Below are 19,945 nucleotides of genomic sequence, written 5' to 3'. Positions count from 1 at the left end.
ACACGAATACCGTTATCCGTATCATGGCGTATTTTATGATTACATACGTGAATTCTCTTCGAAACAATGAGACATTTTTACGATACGTTTTGCCTGCTGCAGCGCTGTAGTTAGATGCAATAACTTTAGACAATCTAATAAAACTATCGTAAAATTATTATACGACGTATCGTTCCGATACGACGAACTCGTAAAATTGTTCAATCTACTTCCTTTGTCGCGAAATATATAAGTTGTAAAATTCACCAAATCTGTTAGGAAGGCGCAACGAAGGTAAAATGCAGTAGTAAAATGACATTTCATTATCCAAGAAAGAATAAAAGCTAACGAAAGGAAGATAGTTTTAGCCTAACAGATTCTTGTCCGAGCAGATAAGACGAAAAGTGAAAAAAACACACGAGACGAAGTACAGTGCCCGGGGAAAAGGAGAAAACAAAGGCACAGAGATGTTACTCTGGCAATTATACGGGAAACGAATGCTAGAACATTCATCACTCTGAATGTGTTTAATGCGTGCGCGTTAAATACGCACGGCAGGCACGCTAACCAAGCCTAACTAACAGTCAGGCTAACAAATTAACGCTGATGCGTTAAATGTCCGCGTCGAGTACCAAGCCGGAAGAGCGCGCCGTGTTCTTCTCCAACTGGACACGATCGGGCCTGCTACTTTGATTTCTTCGACTATGTACACAGAACTTGTAACTTGTCTCTGAGATACTATTGCGGATAATTAAAACTCTAGTATGACTCTAATATGATCAGGATAATAGAGCGTAGATGAAAGGCTGATTCGCAGATATGTAATTTAAGAAAGTAGGACAAACGTTTGCAAGAACCGCGTCTATTCGTCTGATAATGAACATCAGTTGCGGTCTATCCATCGTCTTTCGCCAAAGTTATTTCGAATTAGTGTAAATGAATGTGTATTACGAGGAAAAAATGATGACAATAACACGTATTTTATTTTAAATTCGTACGCAAGCAGTACGATAAAAGGTGAATATTTTTTAATGTTCCGCGTCATTCGGGATTACGAAATCTGCTTGGCGAATGATTTTCGACACGAATGAAAATTTACAAAACATTAATTAAGAACGTTTCGATCGGCCAAACGATTAATCCGCTATTTTAAATATTGATAAAAAAATTGCGTGTAGTTCCATACATTGTAGCACGTTTCTTTTAAACACGAAATGAGAGCAGCAGAGGCAAGGCCAAGTCGACTACGTATTTACGTTCGGTGAACGTGCAAAAACAAACGTGACCTGCATCTACGCTTCTGTGTACCTGATAAGCGATAAGCTTGTATAATTATTTTGAAGTTTGTTTACGTACTGCTTATAGATCAAACGTTAGCTCCGCCTAAACCAAACATAAGCCAGAAGTCGGAACGTATTTTACGTTGGAAGCTTCGTTATGAGATAGAACAGAAATTTCTATGCAAACATCTTACGCGAGTCATGAACTTTAAAAAACAAAGAGCTCGGTACACCTTTAATTTTGCATAATTATTACAATTGGCTGAATAAGAGATTACGAAACGAGAATTTAACGAGCGAAGAAGAGAGAGAACACGAAATATCTTCTGCCAGTGTTGTATTTATATGAGTGCGTGCGTGTATATGCAATTACCTCAGGAAAACGTCATTGACATGAAAAAAGGCTGTACACCGTGTTGAGAATTCGCCAAATTTGGCGAGATCGATCGCCTTCAGATTCAATAACGACAAAGCTGTTGAATAAAACGATGAAACGATCGTGATCACCGAATACCATACATTCATTTTCGATAGTAGAGGAAAAGAATACGTTGGCAAACTACCAGCGTTTCTTTCAAACTTTGGAACAGTTAATCCAGCACGGAATAAGGATCGTGTTGCACTTCGTGACTAAATACTAAATACTTCTTCAGCTTTGTAAAATTCAAGCATATAAAATATCTTTTCTGCGCTCGACCAATTATCGTTATATATAAGTACATTTGTTTGCAAAATTATTTGCTTTCGTTCGAGATATATTCTTTCGAGGATAGTAAAGCGTAACATAGAAAGTAAAATACAATGATAAAGATAAATTAAATACCCTGAATTAATATACAATACGCGATATTGAAGTAAAAATAATTCAAAACTACGCATCTCGCAACATCAGAAAAATGTACGCTTCTATTCTGATAGTAGATTTCATACTGTGACCGTTAACATTAATCGATATTGCATGCTAATCAGAGCGTAACAGTATTTTTACAGTACCAACTATTTAAACCAAGCTTAAGTTCGAGAGTAAAATAAATGACTTTTGACTCAGGAAAGCGCGATGAGAATAACAATTAAAAATTAGTATATCTATGGAAATCAAACTGAATTATTGATAGATTAATATCGAGTATTGAAATTGAATTTGAACATTAAATAGAAAAATAGAAAAATACAAAACGAGATATAATACGGATATAAGCGTAAATATTTAACCTAATTACATATTTTTATAAGCAATTATTACTTAATCTTTATACATATATATAAAATAATCTCAAAGTCGTTAAGGTGCATCAATAGTCGTAATATACACAAAAAAAAAAGAACTTTGTTCGAAGGCAACTAACAAAGATAAGAAAGTAGATGTCTACTAATTTCAGTGAAAACATTATTAAAATTTGTATTTGATTAACGTCTCACCTGATCAGAGCAGCGTCGATGCTAATTTACACTACACAGTGCACTTTGTTTCGTCGACTATCGTTGATATGTATTAATTTTTCTAAACACACTTCGATGCACACACGCACTTGTTACGATATGTTTAGTTAACGGTTTAACAGAAAGTTTATCCATTGGAAAACATGTTGTTAATATAAAGGACGGCTTGTATGGATAAAAAAAAGAAAAAAAAACGATAGTGATGGAACAGGAGAGAAACACGAGAAAGGCGAGCTGCAGGCTGCGTGCCGAGCAGCCACCCTCACGGTAGGCGCGCGAGCCTACTACTGAACTCGCTATACTGATCGTCAGCGTCGCGTACCGGCACTTCCGCTCGGAGTGACTCGTCCCTTACGAGCATCAGATATAGCTCGCGATCGTCGTCGCAAGATTTTTGCAAATTCACTATCCGTATAATTTCACAACTCTTTATACTTGGACGAACAACGATATCCACGTTCAAAGTACGATACCTTGCTGTATAAAGATAAATATATTTTATAAACATATTTTACGAAATATGGTTTTCAAAGTGATTACGAATCAAGCTTATTATTTGGTCACTTTTTATCATATTTGTTGCTTTAATTCATTTTTCTGACAGAAATAAGAAGAGTACAATTTACAGACAAGTCGAAAATATACGCGTATATGTAATAGATGTATATATATGTATATATATATATATAGTGACAAAAATGAAAAAGAAGTAAAGAATGTAGCAACAAATGTCGATACGGGATTTATCTTGTATGTAAATACTTATACATGTACGTAATAATATAAATAATCCATCTCATATTTGGCATAAATCACTTCTAAATTTCTATAATCTACGTCCAATGCTGTCCACGGTAAGCTACGAAGCTTGGAGAATCTCTCCTGCTTTGACTTTGTCACTATGATACAGGCACGCTAACCGATGCACTATACACACGCATCTGATATAAATGCTTCCCGCAAAAATTAAAGTTTCATGGTTTAGTTTACGAGCGAGATTTATGAAAAATGACAAGGATCGTACTAAGTCTGTTCGGTTTCTTTTTTCTGATTTCTTTCGTTAGTTCATGGCGATAGCGCGGAAGATGGGACAAAGCCACGCGAGGAGTTTCAACCATGGACAGCATTGATCTGTATAATACCGCGTATACATGTACGAATTAATCGTGCTAACGATAAAAAAGTACGATATATAAATCGATTGTAGTATGAAGTATTGTGATAAATTAATTTTTTATAAGTAAATTACAAATTATGAAAATGAATAGCAATAATAGTAATGCTTATATATATATATAAATAATATTTTATAAACTTCTTACTTATTATATATGTACATCGTTATAGTACATAGTAATGATTCCATTAAAAAATATGGAAATTGTAGCGGGGTAACTACAAAAGTATCATCAAGCGACAAAGGGAGAAAAATGCACGCAAAATTTACTATACGTAATTTCTACAAAAATAATTTCATATGAAAAGCATTATGTATCGAATAAATTCTTCTTTACTGATTATCATACCCAATACTATGTTTTCTAAGGTTCCTTGATCTAATTATCACCAGCTTCGCTTTTATTGCTCTTAATAATACCCCACGCGCGTTGCTTTATAAAAATATTTATCCTAGCGATAGTTGAATTACCTTTGAGCAAGCATATGCAACAAGCTACACAAATATTCGTAATTTCTCGCACTGTCGCCCTCTGTCACTTGTCACAAGGATTTTTCTATTATCGATACGATTTTCGCCTCACTCTACGATCATGTTCCTCTAATTACTTACAACTTGATAAGGATAAAGCAATTTCTACATATAGTTTAATTCAATACTTGAACTACGTACAATAGATATCAAATATAAAATAAGCTACTTAAATGCATTTGGCATGTCTTGTTTATGTGTGATGCTCACCTGTTCTAATCTGAATTATTGATTCGCGATCAATGTCTTCGAGAGCTACGAACAAATGACGTCACCTCCTTGGTTAAATCGACTTTGTGCACTTACGTTAAAATAATTATTACTTAAAACTTTGGACTCTTCAACGGATTAGTTCCGCGATAATTTTCACGTATATAATTCGTATTTTACCGTATAAATATATCTAATTACGATAATATTCTTCTATCGGTCGTTAAAATTGGATTTACAATGTTAAATCTGATGTGAACACACTGCTTGCTCAACTTGCATCTACTGGCAGCTGCTGTACTATCTAAAACTGACCTTCGACATTTTATATTTTTCTTGTAATTGAATTCTATGCTGTAACGTCGTCTTTCTATCTATTTATACCTAACGATGTTTCATTATATTTCTGATTAATCTTGCATATATATTTTTCTCAGTTTTCATACCTTTCTCTCTCCGTTTTTCATCTCACAATCCACATGTAGAAAAACATTTTCTACACACTCTGATAATAAGAAGTCATTCTCTCGCTTACAACGGATTCCAAATTCTCTACTATGTGGTACGATGAAAAACGATTAAACATTTTATTTCTTCCAGCAGTTCCTGGATTTACATTACTTTTTGGCTATTTCATATTTGAATATCGCTTTGATAAACTGTTTCTAAGATTTGAAATACAATGACTCACGAAAGTATTCGAATGCTTAAGTTTTAACCAGGAAACATGTGTATACATTAAACTGGAGCACGTATTCAATGCAATATGATATCTGTAGCAAAAGGGAAATCTCAAAATTATATCGGTAAAATTAGAATTCAATTTAATGACATATACAATATTTACAGTATGGTAATTACAAGCACAGATCGGTAGGTGTTATTGAGTCTATTAGAAATGACCAATCAGATCCGCACTTCTTTGCCTAGTCATCTTCTCAGCATTCAGTGTTATACCTATTGATAGATCACAAAAGTATTCGAACGCTTAGAATTAAACTATGTTTACAACGAATCTCTACGACAAAGTAAAAAATCGTTTATGTTTAGCTAATTCCGTATTATTCTTACGTGTACTTATCGAACTGCAGAAGCTACGAGTACGAAGAAGTTGGAATCACAGCAGTGAGAACGAACGAAAGTAAATCTAACATTTTTAATAGATGAATGCAATTATACGTAAAGAAAATCGAATATCGAAATAGAAATACGAAACTTACGTCGAACAGTAAAGCATGGAGATGATTCTGTCATGGTGCGAGGTCGTGTGGCAGCCAATGGTACTGGAAATTTATTATTTATCGATGGAATTTTTAAGAAATACGTATTTACATATATATGTTAAGAGAGTCTAAAACAGAGTGCAGAAAAATTAGGCTTATTAATACATTCTTACTTCCGAGGCATACGGACTGAATCTTAAAAGAATAGATACTACATAATATACCCTGCATCCTAAATACTCATAAAACCCAGACATTGATTATAAAGAACATTTATGGTCTGAAATCAGTAGATCATTACATAATTATATGTATAATAAATAGGAAAGATGTACTCAAAGAAAGATTTATAAAAATATGGAATTCTATTGTAAATATCGCAAAAAATTACTTCATAGTATAGAAAACAAAGTTAAAGATATTGTTACAGCCAAAGGTGAAAAAACTAAATGTTAGTATAAGATAATACATAGTCAATGGTAATATATGCATGCGTTTGTACGTGTGAATACTTTTATGATCCACAGATCAATTGTGTTTGTAATAAATGCACTGTGTATATCGTTCAAATATTTCATAATTTTACTGATATAATCTTCAGATTAAAAAAATTCAGTATTGTCTCAAATGTTTCACTTTAACATATATTTTGCTCGTTAAAAGTCGCAAATGTAGGCGTTCGAATTCTTTTGGGAGCTGTTGTATATTACTTAGAGCTTGTGATAATTGCGTGTAATTGTTGGAGCTTGTGATACTTCTGTTGTTTACTTTTCATGCTTATAAAAAAGACTTTTTGTATGATTCAACTATAAAACTTCATTTACACACCTAGTTTCATGTAGATCACACACACTATCATTTTCTGGTTCTTGATCACGATAGAAACTAGCATTTCCAGAATTTTCACTTGATCTTGTAGTTCAGAACTTGATCTTTGTTTTCATGTACCATTGAATAGTTGCAAAGTTGCTTAACCGTGTTATTGCTATTACTACTAATTAAATTACCAATTAATTGAAAAACTATGATAGTTTTTTCACATCTTAGCTTTTAAAAGTTGGAGCAATATTTTCACAAGTCATTAAATTTTCATAGACGTTTCTACTTATATTTCTGTTCTATTGTCACAAATTAGTTGAACTAAGTTTTTTAAAGGTATGCTGCTGATTCATATATTCAACATAATACGTGAAATATTATGAATTCTTGTAAAGAAATTAGTTTATTTTCTATTGGAAGTAGACATATGTTCTTGAAGTGAATTATCTTCGCAATTCACGATAATTTGAATTCTAAGAGTATTTTAATAACTATCTAATAACACTGAATTAACCATCTGCGGTAATTAACAATTTTATGAATACTGTTCAAACAAGTTTTACTATGCGATGATTTTTAAATGGTAGAGTAAACTTGGTTTTTATTTAAATTGTTCATAAGATCGTTCATTGATTGACTGAAGACACAAGTCTTATCGTTTGAGTTTCTGTTATAAAAATCAACTTCAGCATAACTTAATTTTTCTGAACTTTGTTGTAAAATAAATCAATGCTGTTTGATTCGATTGATGATAAAACTTCACTCCGGTTGTTTTTAACATTTGTCCTGCTATCAGGAGCATCATCAACTTCATCTTGCGAATTATCACCCTGAACTGGATTTTTGAAGAAGTCAAATTCAAAAATTGCCAACTTTATCGGCTCACGCTGATACCAGTGTTGCTCCGGCGCGTTGGTAGGTGTTGATGCTGTGGTCTGTTCGCCTAGAAAGCTCTGCTGATATACAGAGGCGGGACAAAAGAAAAACAAAAGCACTGCTACAGATACAGCAAACCACTACAGAAGCCTTCCTAGCATTGTGTTCAAGTAACTAAGAATGAAGCCATATAGTAAGTGAGCATATTTCGCATGGCAGTGAATTTATAATTAATAAGCAAATTGATAAGAAATTATAAATAATTAAAAAATTGTATATGTATATAATCTATTACTAGTACTAGTACTAGTACTAGTACGATCTTATATCAATTAAAAAAAAAATATGGTAAGCCATGCAAGATAATAAAATAAATTTTCTATTATAGAATATATAATGACAATTACCGCTAGCCATGGATGATCAAGTACGTCTTCTGCACTAAATCTCAGTTCAGGTTGTGTTTGGAGCATATTCGATATTAATTGTTTAGCAGAATCTGAAATCTCATCCCAAAATGGAGATCTAAAGTCATACTGGCCACTTAAAATACGCTCAAATAATTCTTCTTGCTTATTTTCAGGAGAAGCAAATGGTGGAAAGCCACAAAGTAAGATATACAGTATTACTCCAGCTGCCCATACATCAATCTAAAATGGTATAAATTTGTTTTGTCTTTCATATTTCTAAAATTGTATTAATAAATTGTATATATCTAATTAAAAAATAAATTTACTTTCAAACCATATCCTGTTTCTGCAAGTATTTCTGGTGCTACATACGTAGGTGTACCACAAACTGTGTACAAAGGTTCCCTTACAACTTGAGCAAGTCCAAAATCGCATAACTTTAAACATCTAACATGATTTCCATCCATTTCAACTAAAAGGTTTTCAGGTTTAACATCACGGTGTACTATTTGGTGTGAATGCAAGTAAGCCAATGCAGATGTTAAATGTCCAACCATTACACTAGCCTCACTTTCGGAAAATTTTGTTGCTGCAGCAATAGCATCAAACAAATCACCACCCTAAAATAACGCAAATTTGGAGTACTCTCTTGATATAAATTTCAATTTTTGATATTTAAAATAGAAATATTTGTGAACAAATGTACTTTTACAAGCTCCATGACTAAAAATAGTTGATCAGTAGTTTCTTGTTCCGCGATTAAATTAATAATATTTGGATGACAAACTTGTCGTAAAATTGATACTTCGCTTGCCCACATTGTTTCTTTACCTTGACATTTATACTTATCTACAATTTTCATTGCGTATTCTGCACCTGTAGATCTATAAAATATTTTTAGATAGATTTTTTATTATTTTTAGCTATTAATATTCTACAATTTCTTATAATACTCACTTATGAGAGCAATGCCTAACGATTGCAAAGTTACCTTCTCCAATTACATGTCCTACTGCATAGTGTAAACGTAGTGGTTGTGGTAATATTAACGAAGAAGGACTCGGTGTCCTCACTTGAGGTGTAGTAAGCACTTTTTTTCCAGATTTACGTGGCATTCTTGGCATTGGACCAATTTGTCTCTTTGATGTCCATGGACATCTTCGGAAGCTTTGCACACTCTTAGATTCTTCAAAATCTAATTCAAAATCTTCCTGATTTGACTTCTCAGGCCCATAAGCTATAAAGATATCATCATTTTCAAAAAATTGTTCCAATGAGGTAACTTGTTGCCCTGAGAGTGTATAGACTTTTCTTACTGCTCCAGAATCTAACTTAACAGCTTCTGTAATTGCTTCCATTGCATGTTCTAAGCTTGGAGCATTTCTTTTATTTAGTAAAAGACGTACAACTTTACGAGGTTTTGTACCATGTCTTATTAAAGTGACTATTTTTGCTTTCACGCACAGTGGTATTGCACTTATTTGTCTACCGGTACCTGCTGGGGATTGAGGTAATCCAGATAAAGAACTACCTCTTCTTACTTTGGTAGATGAATATTCCACTTTCTTAAAAATTTCCCCTTGGCCAGAAACCACATAACATTTACCATCTTCTAGATCATTAATACTTTGAACTTTCTTCCCATCCATAGTATAAATTGCTCTAACACCATTAGGTAGAGTCACGCTCGATATTAAAGCTCTTGTTAAATCCGATGCTAAACTATCAAAACTGCGATATCTTTCTGGAGTCACAGCCATCACAATACCAGTATAAAATTTATCTCCATTTCTAAAAAATCTCACTCGTTTTGCCTTCTTGGTTGGAGGTGTTCTAAGAACATTTAAAGAATGCCGTGAGCTAACATCCAACATTCTTTCATCTATACTCATTATAGTAGTGGAACTTAATTCTCCGCTTCCAGAAAAATTACTATCACCAGATGGTGAAGCACCTTGACTCAATGGTTCTTCCATCATCCTAAATATAAAATGTTTTTAGTATAAATAATGTTATTGGAATGATAAGATATTGGAGTAACAAGAGGTTGCATTATACAATTATAAGATAATTATATTTCTCATAAAATTACGAAAATTACTATTTTATGTGGTATAAATTTCGAAAATACGTACAAAAAGCTTTTTTACTGTCATTAATTATCGATTACGCGAACGAAAAATATTTTCGATGGAGTTATAAATAAAGATTTCCTGTTATTTCATCATGGTAAATGTTTAACGATAAAAGTTGTATATAAATATAGGAATAAACGTATAAAATTTTAGATATTTCAAGACTCTTTTACTTTTCATTACAAGTAACAGTTTTTATAAATGTAACATTTTGATAACAGGAATATTTATTCTCCTTTCTAACCTACTTAACCTTCTTTAACTACATCACTATGTACACAAATACAGCACACAAATAAACACTAATACAATACACAACGTTACTTATTCGTAATTCAAATTTGATAACAATGAAACAGTCTGTATGTACTTACATTATGTTCTATTAAAAAACAGAAGAAATGCCAGCTAATGAACAAATGAATCACCAGTGAAGTGACATTTTCATAGCAACCATGACGTGAATACTAGATAATAAAAGCGAGAAATCTCGCTTTCGTATTACACTAACAGAATTCCCCTTTCCGTTATATCTAAGTCTCATACAATTTTTTATGCTTTCCGTTTGTATCGTAACACACTGATTTTGTTTTCTGCGCGCAAAATAGTTTGAACTGCCAAATTCGACATATAAGCAATATAAGAAAAGTAGCTTGTCAAAGAGAAACCGGAAGATCGGAACCGGAAGTGTAAAGAAACTAAAGGGTGGGACAAAAATGAATAACCGAGCAGATTACTCCTTATTAACGTAATTACAACTAATTATTATTCCATTATATAAACATGCGTATCTATGACTTATTCCCCTGCAAAATGCATTATCTGTTATATACTATTTCAGTAAATATATAATTATATTAAATAATTAAATATATTACAAATTGTAGTTGAAAAACTAATGCATAATATTTAGGCTTATAATAGTATTAACAATTATTAACAGTGATAACAAAGATATAATTTCATTATCGAAAATATCTTAATAAATTACAATATTTTAAAAAGCAAGGATAATTCACTTGATCTTTTATAATAGTTTCTTTTTTAAATTATATAAGATATAGTAAAGATAATAAAAATTTAAAAATCAGTCGGTAAGATATGATGATTGTAAGCGTATACATAGAGGGCAATATAATCTTCAAAAGTCATAGTCACTATTACCATTCGTTTATTTTACTTAATATTATTATTAAGTATCCTAGAGTAATCCGATAATCATATTAAATAATTTGTAATACGAAACATATAAAAGACTTTGAGGTTGTACTGTTGTATAATGTCTAAAACTATACAAAAAGAGACGTTTCTCAAGTCCTCTGTTAGCCGTGATCGTCTAGTGGTTAGGACCCTACGTTGTGGCCGTAGTAACCCAGGTTCGAATCCTGGTCACGGCAATGTCTAACGGCATTGTCACGGTAAGAGGTGTTTTTTTTATTTTCATTTCAAAACAAATAACTAGGATCTCATATCATTTTCTTACTTCTATTATACATATCAATAAACATATTTTTAAACGTTGAAACTTTTCAAACAAGGTAAAAACTCTTATTTCGTATGAAGTGATATCTGAATTGTTTTAAGATAAGTAATTATGCTAATATTCACATTTTTACAACAGGATTTTCTATTTCATCGAAATATCCAATTCTTATATTAGTATCTCGTACCCGAGTAATGCTTCATACAACTATAATCGTTTAAAAACAAATATGAAAATATGCATTGATAAATTCATAATAATTCGTAAGATATTTTCATGTATATCAATCGTAATATTCAAAACTTGTATATTATTGATGTGGCATACTGCGATATCCAATTATACTGAATTTGGATTAAAATGCATTGAAAAATTGTCGGAGTTCGATCGATTGGTCCGCACCTGGCAGTAGGATCAAGAGAAAGATAGACATAGAAGCGATCCAGCCGGTGTTGGTAACGACACAGGGCCGTAGCATGCTAGTGCCGTGGCGATGGTGCTCGGAGTCGATGGAGGGAGATTTCACAATAGCAACCGAACGTTCTCCAGAAGAGCCGCCGCAGTCTCGCTCGGTGTGTGTTTCTCGACGGTCATAGTCGGTGCGGGTGGATGTATTACGTGAAGGAGCGAAGCGACCAGTGCCGCTCTATAGTGCGTGAAAAGCAAAGGCGTGCGTCTTTCCTAAATCACTGTAAAATAAAAGGGACGAGTGCGGTGACCGAGGATGTCTCGCGAGTGAATGTGCAACAAGAGACGCCGTAAGTGCGGGTGTCCTCGAGTTCGATTGCAGATCTTTAGACCGGTCAACGACAATGCGGGCGCGATACGTCGTGGCAGGTGAGTAAGGCCCCGGGCACGTTCGCCATTCGCGCGTCGTTTCTTACTCCGTGTTTCTCTCTGCTTGTCGCTACGGCCCCTGCAACTCGCTTTACGACTCAAGATCTAGAACGCAGAACGTCAAACCTTTCAATTTTATCGAGTTAAATTAAATCGCTGAACGCCGTACGAACAAATAAAATGTTTTCGATCGTGTATTGATTTTTTGATCTAGTGGCGGGTAACCTATGCTGCGTTGTCGTTCAAATTTCTACGTGGATCAACGCAAACGATGAACTCAGTAGCATTGAATTCGTGACAGGTGGGGAGACCGCCCTGCCAAACCGTTCCGCACACCTGATCGTCTACAGTCTATCTGAAGTACTGTTACTGCTTTATCTACACCAGGGTAGACTAAAATAAACGTCTTCTCGCTTCTTATGAATTCTACGTACCTTTGAGCCTTCCTTTCCTCGATCTTATCGGACCTTTGTCTAGGTATCTTTCAAATATTCTTCCTTTTTATTCTTCAGGTTTTCTTTCGCAACTTGTATACAGTTGTATAGGTATATATACCTATATATATAAATATATATATATATATATATATATATATATATATATATTTGCTATTGAATACAATTAAATGCATTATATGTAAAATAACGATCGCTGGATCTTGCTCGGCGTGTTGAAGTCTCCGGCATCCGGCATCAAATAGCGTCCAAGTTTCCTCTTGTGATTCTTAGCTGTGAAATATTATTTCGATTTACTCGATCGCTGGCTATAGTGCTTCATAAGTAAAAGAAAGAAATACGGAATTACGAGTGTCTGGTCGATAATGTTGGTGCAATGACCAGGTAGCCTATTAACAACCGAAGTAATCACGGAAAGACACGTAAGACGCTATTTCTGTTTCACAAATCAAACCTATTAATCCAAGCATTAGAATGTTGCACGCGTAATTATCCGCACGTGAAAGATGCATCTAACAAGGGAAAAGTTCATGCCTCGATATACCTGTATGATGTCGTATTCGTAAAACAGACCAGTAGGATATCGATCGTCTTACAATCGCGATATCTTGCGTTGTTCAACCGCTTCCCTTCGCTATTCCTTTACGCGTAAAAACGTAGCGCAGTTTTATCCTATACGAAATTTTATCACGCTTATTAATTAGTCTCAAGTATTCTAGGTTACTTTCCCTTTATATCATCTCTTGTGTTCGTAATTTCATTCGTGAAAGCTTTTAAAAGTCTTCGCTAACTGAAAACAGCGTCTAGCGCCGCAAGAACGGAGTCAGTTTCTACGCTTTTTGCTCTCGATTAATGCTAATTAGCTTGAGCGATTCTCGAGATTAACGCGAATCGTTAGGAATATTTTATGCGCATGTCTATAACATAGGAAATTTATCGCGATCAGAATTTTTGTCCGGAATGTATTTTCTCTCATTGAGGAATCGTGCCTAACTACACGGCGTCCAAAGGGTCGGCGTACCTACGGATTTCTTAGTAAAGGAAAAACATTTCGACTCGTCTAGCGCAGGTGGAAGCCAGGTCGGTGCATTAACGTTGGTCCCTCGCTTCACGCTCAGGTGCGTGCCTCAAACGACACACGCATTTTATATACTCTATACATGCAAACCTACTGCGCAGAACAGAGGTTCCACATTCGTCGTTATACCTGCCGGACGATGCTAGCCATAATCATTTTTCCTTTCTTCTTATCGTCAGCGTAAAAAGAGTGGAGTAGATTCCGTAACAAGTGCATCGTTTTATTCAACGTCTGAGAAATTTTACCGCGACCGCTTCTTCCGCAGGCGACGCGACGCTACATTCGATCCCATTTGCTTCGAGTAATTTGACGAAAAATAACGTACTCCTTGAAAAAGCGATTACCATTGAATCGTTAAAGGAAACCAAGCTATTTCGTTTCTAAAAAAAAAACGTATAGTATCCGCTTCTCTGTTGTGACTAATGCATGGAACAAATCGTTGTTATCGAGTCTCTCATCTCTTCTAATTCTTTGAGGTAGTACGGGCAAGAAACTGATAAACATTCTTGCGTATGTATTGTATGGTACTTACGGACATTAAAGGATCGATAAAGAAAGAGTGAATTTGGTTAGAACGATACCATTGTCTTTATAAGAAAAAATTTTATTTATCGACGCGAGATAATATATTTGAATGATAATGACTAGTAACTATAATTAGAAACAGTTAATACGTTTAAATTCCAGTTGAAGCATTTAAAGATTTCCCATTAGCCGAGTATTAACGAAATTACTTTTATTTAACTCGCAATAGAAATTGAAATAAACGTAGAAATAAATAAACGGAGATACGTGCATTTTAATCGGGAAATTCTCAACAATCCAATTCTTTTTATCGAGTATAAAGATAAAGATGATACGAAAATGTTTTATCAGCTGAAGCGATAATTTATGGTTCGTTTTCACGGATTCATTAGCGTCGGTTTCAACAATGCTTCGACATTAACGAACGACGATCATCGAACTTATTATTTCTGTATTAACGTGTGGAAGATTTTCGAAGCGGGATACCGTTCGATATAATTCGAATTAGCTGATTCCATGTGCATTGGGCTCCTTCTTTGGTGTTACATGCATTCGTCGAATGCAACTTCAACATTCCAGCAGATTGCATTTTTTCGGGGTCATCGAAGCGCAACGAATAGAGAGAACGTAGTTCTGGCTATTTTATTTCACCTCTATGTTCATTTCGTATGTGGCTTTGCCACGATGATTAGATATTGTCACTGACATAAGTTACGTTAATATAAAGCACGAACTCGATGTAATTGGTGACACGGATTCCATGCTTGTCTTTGATTTTCATCTTTTTTAATTTTTAACATTCCAGATTATTTTTTTAATGACGTTTCAAATGGTTACTATTACGTGTACATGCAGTGGTAGTTTTCCTATTCTTTATTCCTGGCTTTATCCTCGTATCTTTCCCAGGATGTTTCCTTGTGATCTTCTTCTTCCTTTTTTTCTGTTCTTCCTTTGATACCTCTAAGGAATTTTTCACGCAATACTTACTGCATATCAGTCGATGAATATCGTTGATCTTTTTATATATCAGTAGCAATACCGATGCCCTTGTTATTACAGTAACGCGTAGAATGTCGTAGAATACCCAAGTTACATTCCTTTAACGGTAGGTTTGATTAACTTTACTGTAACTGTATTAGTCATTACTTCCTGGATTCTCTGGCTTCCTTATACGCTTTGTACGAGGTAAACCGTTTCCTCGTTATTATGCTCCAAACAACTTTTATTATACCTTATTTTACGTTCTATTAACGTTACTGAAACGAACATTTGTAACAAAAAAATATGTCATCGTTGATCCTTAAACAATAATATTATACGTTAAAGTAACAACGTATGATTTTATTTCTTCGATAATATTTGTATTGCATTAAATACGTAAGAACTTGAAGATCTCGAAATTTGGACATGTATTTGAAAATCTTGTAAATCTTACTTAGAAACGCGCTTACTTAGATGCACGAAGCTTGTCGATAGCCCCAGTCGTCTGGTTATCATCAGAATGAAGCACTAGACAAATCTTGAATGGTTCTTCAGTTTCGGAAAAGGTTTTTCTTCAAAGAATTCACGGGGACAGGACACTAGAGAGGTTCTCAGAGGCCATGTGCTACATTTAGTATTATTGTCTTCTCTACTTTCTTGTCCCTGGACTTTCGATGGGATTATTCGTAATCTTGTTTTTCTATGTCTCAAGAGAGAAACCAGGGTTTAAATTTTCGTAGAAACGTCTCTCGTACTATGCAGTTGCCACTATTATAGATAAAAGTAAGAAATATTATTTGTACACTGAATTTAGGTTGATTAGAAAATTGGGAATATCTTGTTTTTTTCGAGAATTAAATATAATGCAACTTCGAGGCGCTCTCGTGCTTTATATTCAATTCAAGAGGAAATATCATTGCTAATACGAAACGAATGAGTTGAAATATTATATGAGATCGCTCCTTCTGTAACTTGATATGAATCACTTGCATGTTATACCTATATAAAGTGACCCGATGCCTATCAAAGTAGCGCAAAAAGAAAATAGAATTAATTTTTAACCCATTCATTTTTCTCTGATAATTCTATTCAGCTCTACATAAATGATTAAATGCTCCATGTTGCTACATATCCTCCTTCGAAACTATTAAACGAATATTCATCCAAAGTTACGATCAGAAAAACTTCTTTCTCTACAAAATGATTTGATCGTAATCGTGACGTTGATCGTAATCAAGTTTATTAATATCAATGAAACAGTTTCATCATCGGGTAGATGCTTGACTTATTGTATTTGATCGTTTTTCTAAAATTTACGTATTTGTCCGTTCACTTAATTATTAAATAATTCTCTCGCGACAGTAATTACATATTTGTGCCTCTTGCGATTCGTTGGATTCAAGCAGACCACATAACTCGTCTACGTATAGCAATTATGCTGATGTACGTGGCGTCGCGACGTAAATGTGCAACACACGAAATAATTTCCATCGACCCGCATCGCACACCGAGCAACGTTGTAGAAACAGAAAATGTACAGAATGTACATACAGAAATGTATATGTACAGAAAATGTTATCGAAACCTGCGGTATTAGGGCGACGCTCATTTCAATCTTATGCCCGTATAACAATTGTTTCGCTCCGATTTCCTCTTGTAATGCATCCAATCGTCGATAAACTTGTGAATGAAATTTATCGCCTAAAAGATTTCTTACAAATCACGTACTGTGCAGTGAAAACAAATTACTTAATTAATCAATCGTCTATTAATTATATTAAACTTCATTTCTATCTTTAAATTACACCGATTCTGTAACTTAACAAAAAACAGAGATATATTCGCGATCGATTGCTGTTGATTTACGTTCATTTTGTTGAAAAACGGATTAACATGTGATTGAATAATATATATTACGCCATGGTACGATCTCGTTCTCTAAATCTAAACATATATTGTTAGGCTACAAAACAACACGTGCCTGTTATACGTATCAGGCCTTACAGCTTAGCTTCAGATACGCTTATCGTTTTACAAAGATGAAAATATAGCTACTTTCGTGTGATACGACACAAGCAAAGTTTACACCTTTACGCGTGTCATATACCAAATTGGTTTCTCTTGAACGAACGTATAAACAGGTATGTCTCGTAACGAAGAAATTCTATTGAAGCGGCTGTTGGATTCTCCTTATCAATTCAAAAGAATTTCTGTAGGCTCTTAGGATTACCTACGAATACACCATTGAGATGTAAATGCGTTTTGCATGCATTTAGATAAGCCGCGTGAAACCCAGAAGGCATCTTGGTATCGTGACTCATTGCGGCTCTAATTTTTCTAACAATAGGAAGACTGGTTTTATGATTTAACCGTATTAAAGTAGGGCAATAGCGTCTCGTACCGTTGAGTTTCCGTTTACGTTGACCGAAGCGTCGACGTGGTTGGAAAATCAAGCAAGATTTCCAACTATTCTGTTTTTTTTTCCTTTCGTCAAACGCGAAATGAGACGCACGAATACAAAAAAAAAAGCAAAAAATATCGAGTTCTGCGTATCCTTGTGCCACTTTTTCTTCTGCACAACCCTGTGCCAGATTTTATCAGACGAAGGATTTACAGCTAGAATTGAAAAAAAAGACGCGATACGTGTGCAAATTGTATAATCGATTGTATAATCGCATCGGTTGTTCGATAACTAAAATTCATATAATTTGCAATAGCATATTAGCTTTCTATCGATACTACGAGACAGTCGTATCCCATTTAATACCCTACAGAAAACGGTGCCCATTCAAACTGAAGCCCTACGCGAACTTTCTACATCGACCGAAGTAGCTTTGTTATTCGCGGAACGCATATGCACGTATGTGTGTTGATATGTTTCACTTGGAAAACCGATACTTTCACAGATTTCCTTTGTGAATTCTATTCAACGAAACTTCACATTCAGATAAATTCATAAAACGATTTTCGCGAATTCCATTCATCGCGTGTCACACTTTTCAAATAAAGCACACACTTGGGTATTTCATTTATACGTTCCGTATAATATATATACATGCATGTATATATATGTATGTATTAGCTTCCAATCTGTCGTTCATCATATTTCTTCGTTTACACTCGCGATTAAGCTTACGATTACTTGTTACTAATTATACTTTATGCTTTCTGTAGTTGTACTAATCGTACTTACGTGTTTATTTATATCAAACTGATACTTGATAGTTGCCGCCATATATTAAGATAGTTATTAAATCGAGAAACGTACTATCAAGTTACAAACTTATAATTTTACCGTAATCTAAATTCACTCACTTACTGCCCACTTTTAAATTAACTAACATAATGTCGGTCAACCGAGAGGAATAAAATACAATGATCAACGATTGCATGTGGGGTTTTTATCGTTGTAAAATTTCGCCTATACATAATGCAAAGCGGTCGCCGTTTAAAATGCAAGTCTCTCATATGTAAGAAACGACACCCTTTTTTCCCTTAGTTCCCGTGTCATTCTTCGTTCGAGTGTCACACACTCGGAATAGCTTTTTTTTTCAGAGCGTGTCGTTTTTAAAGGTGAGGCAGGAGACAATGGTACGTGGTACGTGGCGCGTATATGTATATGGAAGGTATTATTTCAATACGCTCGCGATTTAGCCAACCAGTCCAAATCTTGGCATTATTATACCTTGGTTTTATTCTTTTTCTTCGCTAGAATAATTGGCACGTTACGAGAGTTATGCCTTCGGCGTATGATTAAAATATCAGCGCTGAAATTTCAGACAGATGATCATTCTCTTCCATCTGTTTTGTTAAATTTACCTCTGATATATCTCAAATGTAAATTCAAATATTTTTTCACGTAGAAAGTTGTACACTGTTACTTATGTTATTGTACAGCGAATTATTAATTAGAACGTTTATACATATATTCCATTCGTTTTTTCCTTTTCTTTAGTTTTAGTTCCAAGTTTTTAACACGTGTAGGTCTTCGTATATCGAGCGTTTCCTCCACGCTTGTTAAGAGATACAGGTATATTATATATGGAGATTGATTCAACGTTTAAAAAGCATAACTGTGAAAATAAGGACTTACCGTTTTCTTTATTCTATCGGCTAATCTGTAAAGGTGAATAACTAGAAAACAACGGTTTATGTAACGTATACACGGTGTAAAATCATGTTCCGAACATTTATGTATTAATAAGTAGGTGAAAGTAAAGTTGAAGATTCTTAGCACGAAACGTAATTGAACATAAAAATTGCTTTACGATAATTATATCGCGAATTAGCAACGCTTTAATAATGACAATCACCTAGGCATTCTACCTTAAAGATAATATTCACACGTCCATTTAAACTTACGTTATATAGTTATCGTCGCTTCTCTCAAGTTCCGAAAACCATCATAATGGACGTAATTGTTCGTCAACTCGACTAAAACTTCATCCTTGAAATCGTACTGCGAGTAAAAAGGTTCTAAAAGCTACTAACTTAAAACAGAATAAC

General features: G+C 34.2%; 3 protein-coding genes and 1 non-coding gene across 8 annotated transcripts in view; 2 read left to right on the top strand and 2 right to left on the bottom strand.

Moving 5' to 3' along the window:
* The window catches only part of sick (sickie), a 193,147-nt gene extending 190,165 nt beyond the window's left edge, over positions 1 to 2,982 (bottom strand). The window contains exon 1 of the mRNA XM_069112536.1: positions 2,679 to 2,982. The gene's annotated coding sequence lies outside the window, so the exon portion shown is untranslated. The remainder of the gene's footprint in view (positions 1 to 2,678) is intronic.
* A 2,442-nt stretch (positions 2,983 to 5,424) lies between these two features.
* Positions 5,425 to 10,824, bottom strand: LOC138179596 (serine/threonine-protein kinase GD17699). 3 transcript variants are annotated; one of them, XM_069112548.1, is made up of 6 exons: positions 10,455 to 10,824; positions 8,903 to 9,925; positions 8,652 to 8,829; positions 8,272 to 8,565; positions 7,943 to 8,185; positions 5,425 to 7,615 (listed from the first exon to the last, which is right to left on the bottom strand). In XM_069112548.1, coding segments are annotated over exons 1-6 (2,001 nt in total). In that variant the 5' UTR covers positions 10,457 to 10,824; the 3' UTR covers positions 5,425 to 7,354. The 3 variants fall into 3 exon arrangements, with proteins under 3 accessions (XP_068968649.1, XP_068968650.1, XP_068968651.1); XM_069112549.1 differs by having other exon boundaries at positions 5,425 to 7,612; XM_069112550.1 differs by lacking the exon at positions 10,455 to 10,824 and adding an exon at positions 10,081 to 10,341.
* Positions 10,825 to 11,405: 581 nt separating this feature from the next.
* Positions 11,406 to 11,477, top strand: TRNAH-GUG (transfer RNA histidin (anticodon GUG)). The gene has a single exon. It is a non-coding gene; the product is annotated as a tRNA-His (tRNA).
* A 452-nt stretch (positions 11,478 to 11,929) lies between these two features.
* The window catches only part of crb (cell polarity complex component crumbs), a 29,319-nt gene continuing 21,303 nt past the window's right edge, over positions 11,930 to 19,945 (top strand). For 2 of the 3 annotated variants that reach the window (XM_069112520.1, XM_069112519.1), the window contains exon 1: positions 11,930 to 12,400. In XM_069112520.1, coding sequence (XP_068968621.1) covers positions 12,376 to 12,400 — 25 coding nt within the window. In that variant the 5' untranslated portion in view covers positions 11,930 to 12,375. The remainder of the gene's footprint in view (positions 12,401 to 19,945) is intronic. The other variant, XM_069112521.1, reaches the window with a different exon arrangement.

This window comes from Bombus flavifrons, chromosome 5, assembly GCF_040668555.2.
Source record: "Bombus flavifrons isolate JBK064 chromosome 5, iyBomFlav1_principal, whole genome shotgun sequence".
Lineage (NCBI taxonomy): Eukaryota > Metazoa > Arthropoda > Insecta > Hymenoptera > Apidae > Bombus > Bombus flavifrons.
Note: the sequence above shows the minus strand (reverse complement) of the source record. Positions and strands in the feature narration are given on the sequence as shown.

Coding starts and splice junctions, on each gene's coding strand:
- LOC138179596 (XM_069112548.1), bottom strand. Junction 8,566..8,651: donor TAGTCATGGAGCTTGTAAAA/GTACATTTGTTC, acceptor GCGTTATTTTAG/GGTGGTGATTTGTTTGATGC. Junction 8,186..8,271: donor AAACAGGATATGGTTTGAAA/GTAAATTTATTT, acceptor ATACCATTTTAG/ATTGATGTATGGGCAGCTGG.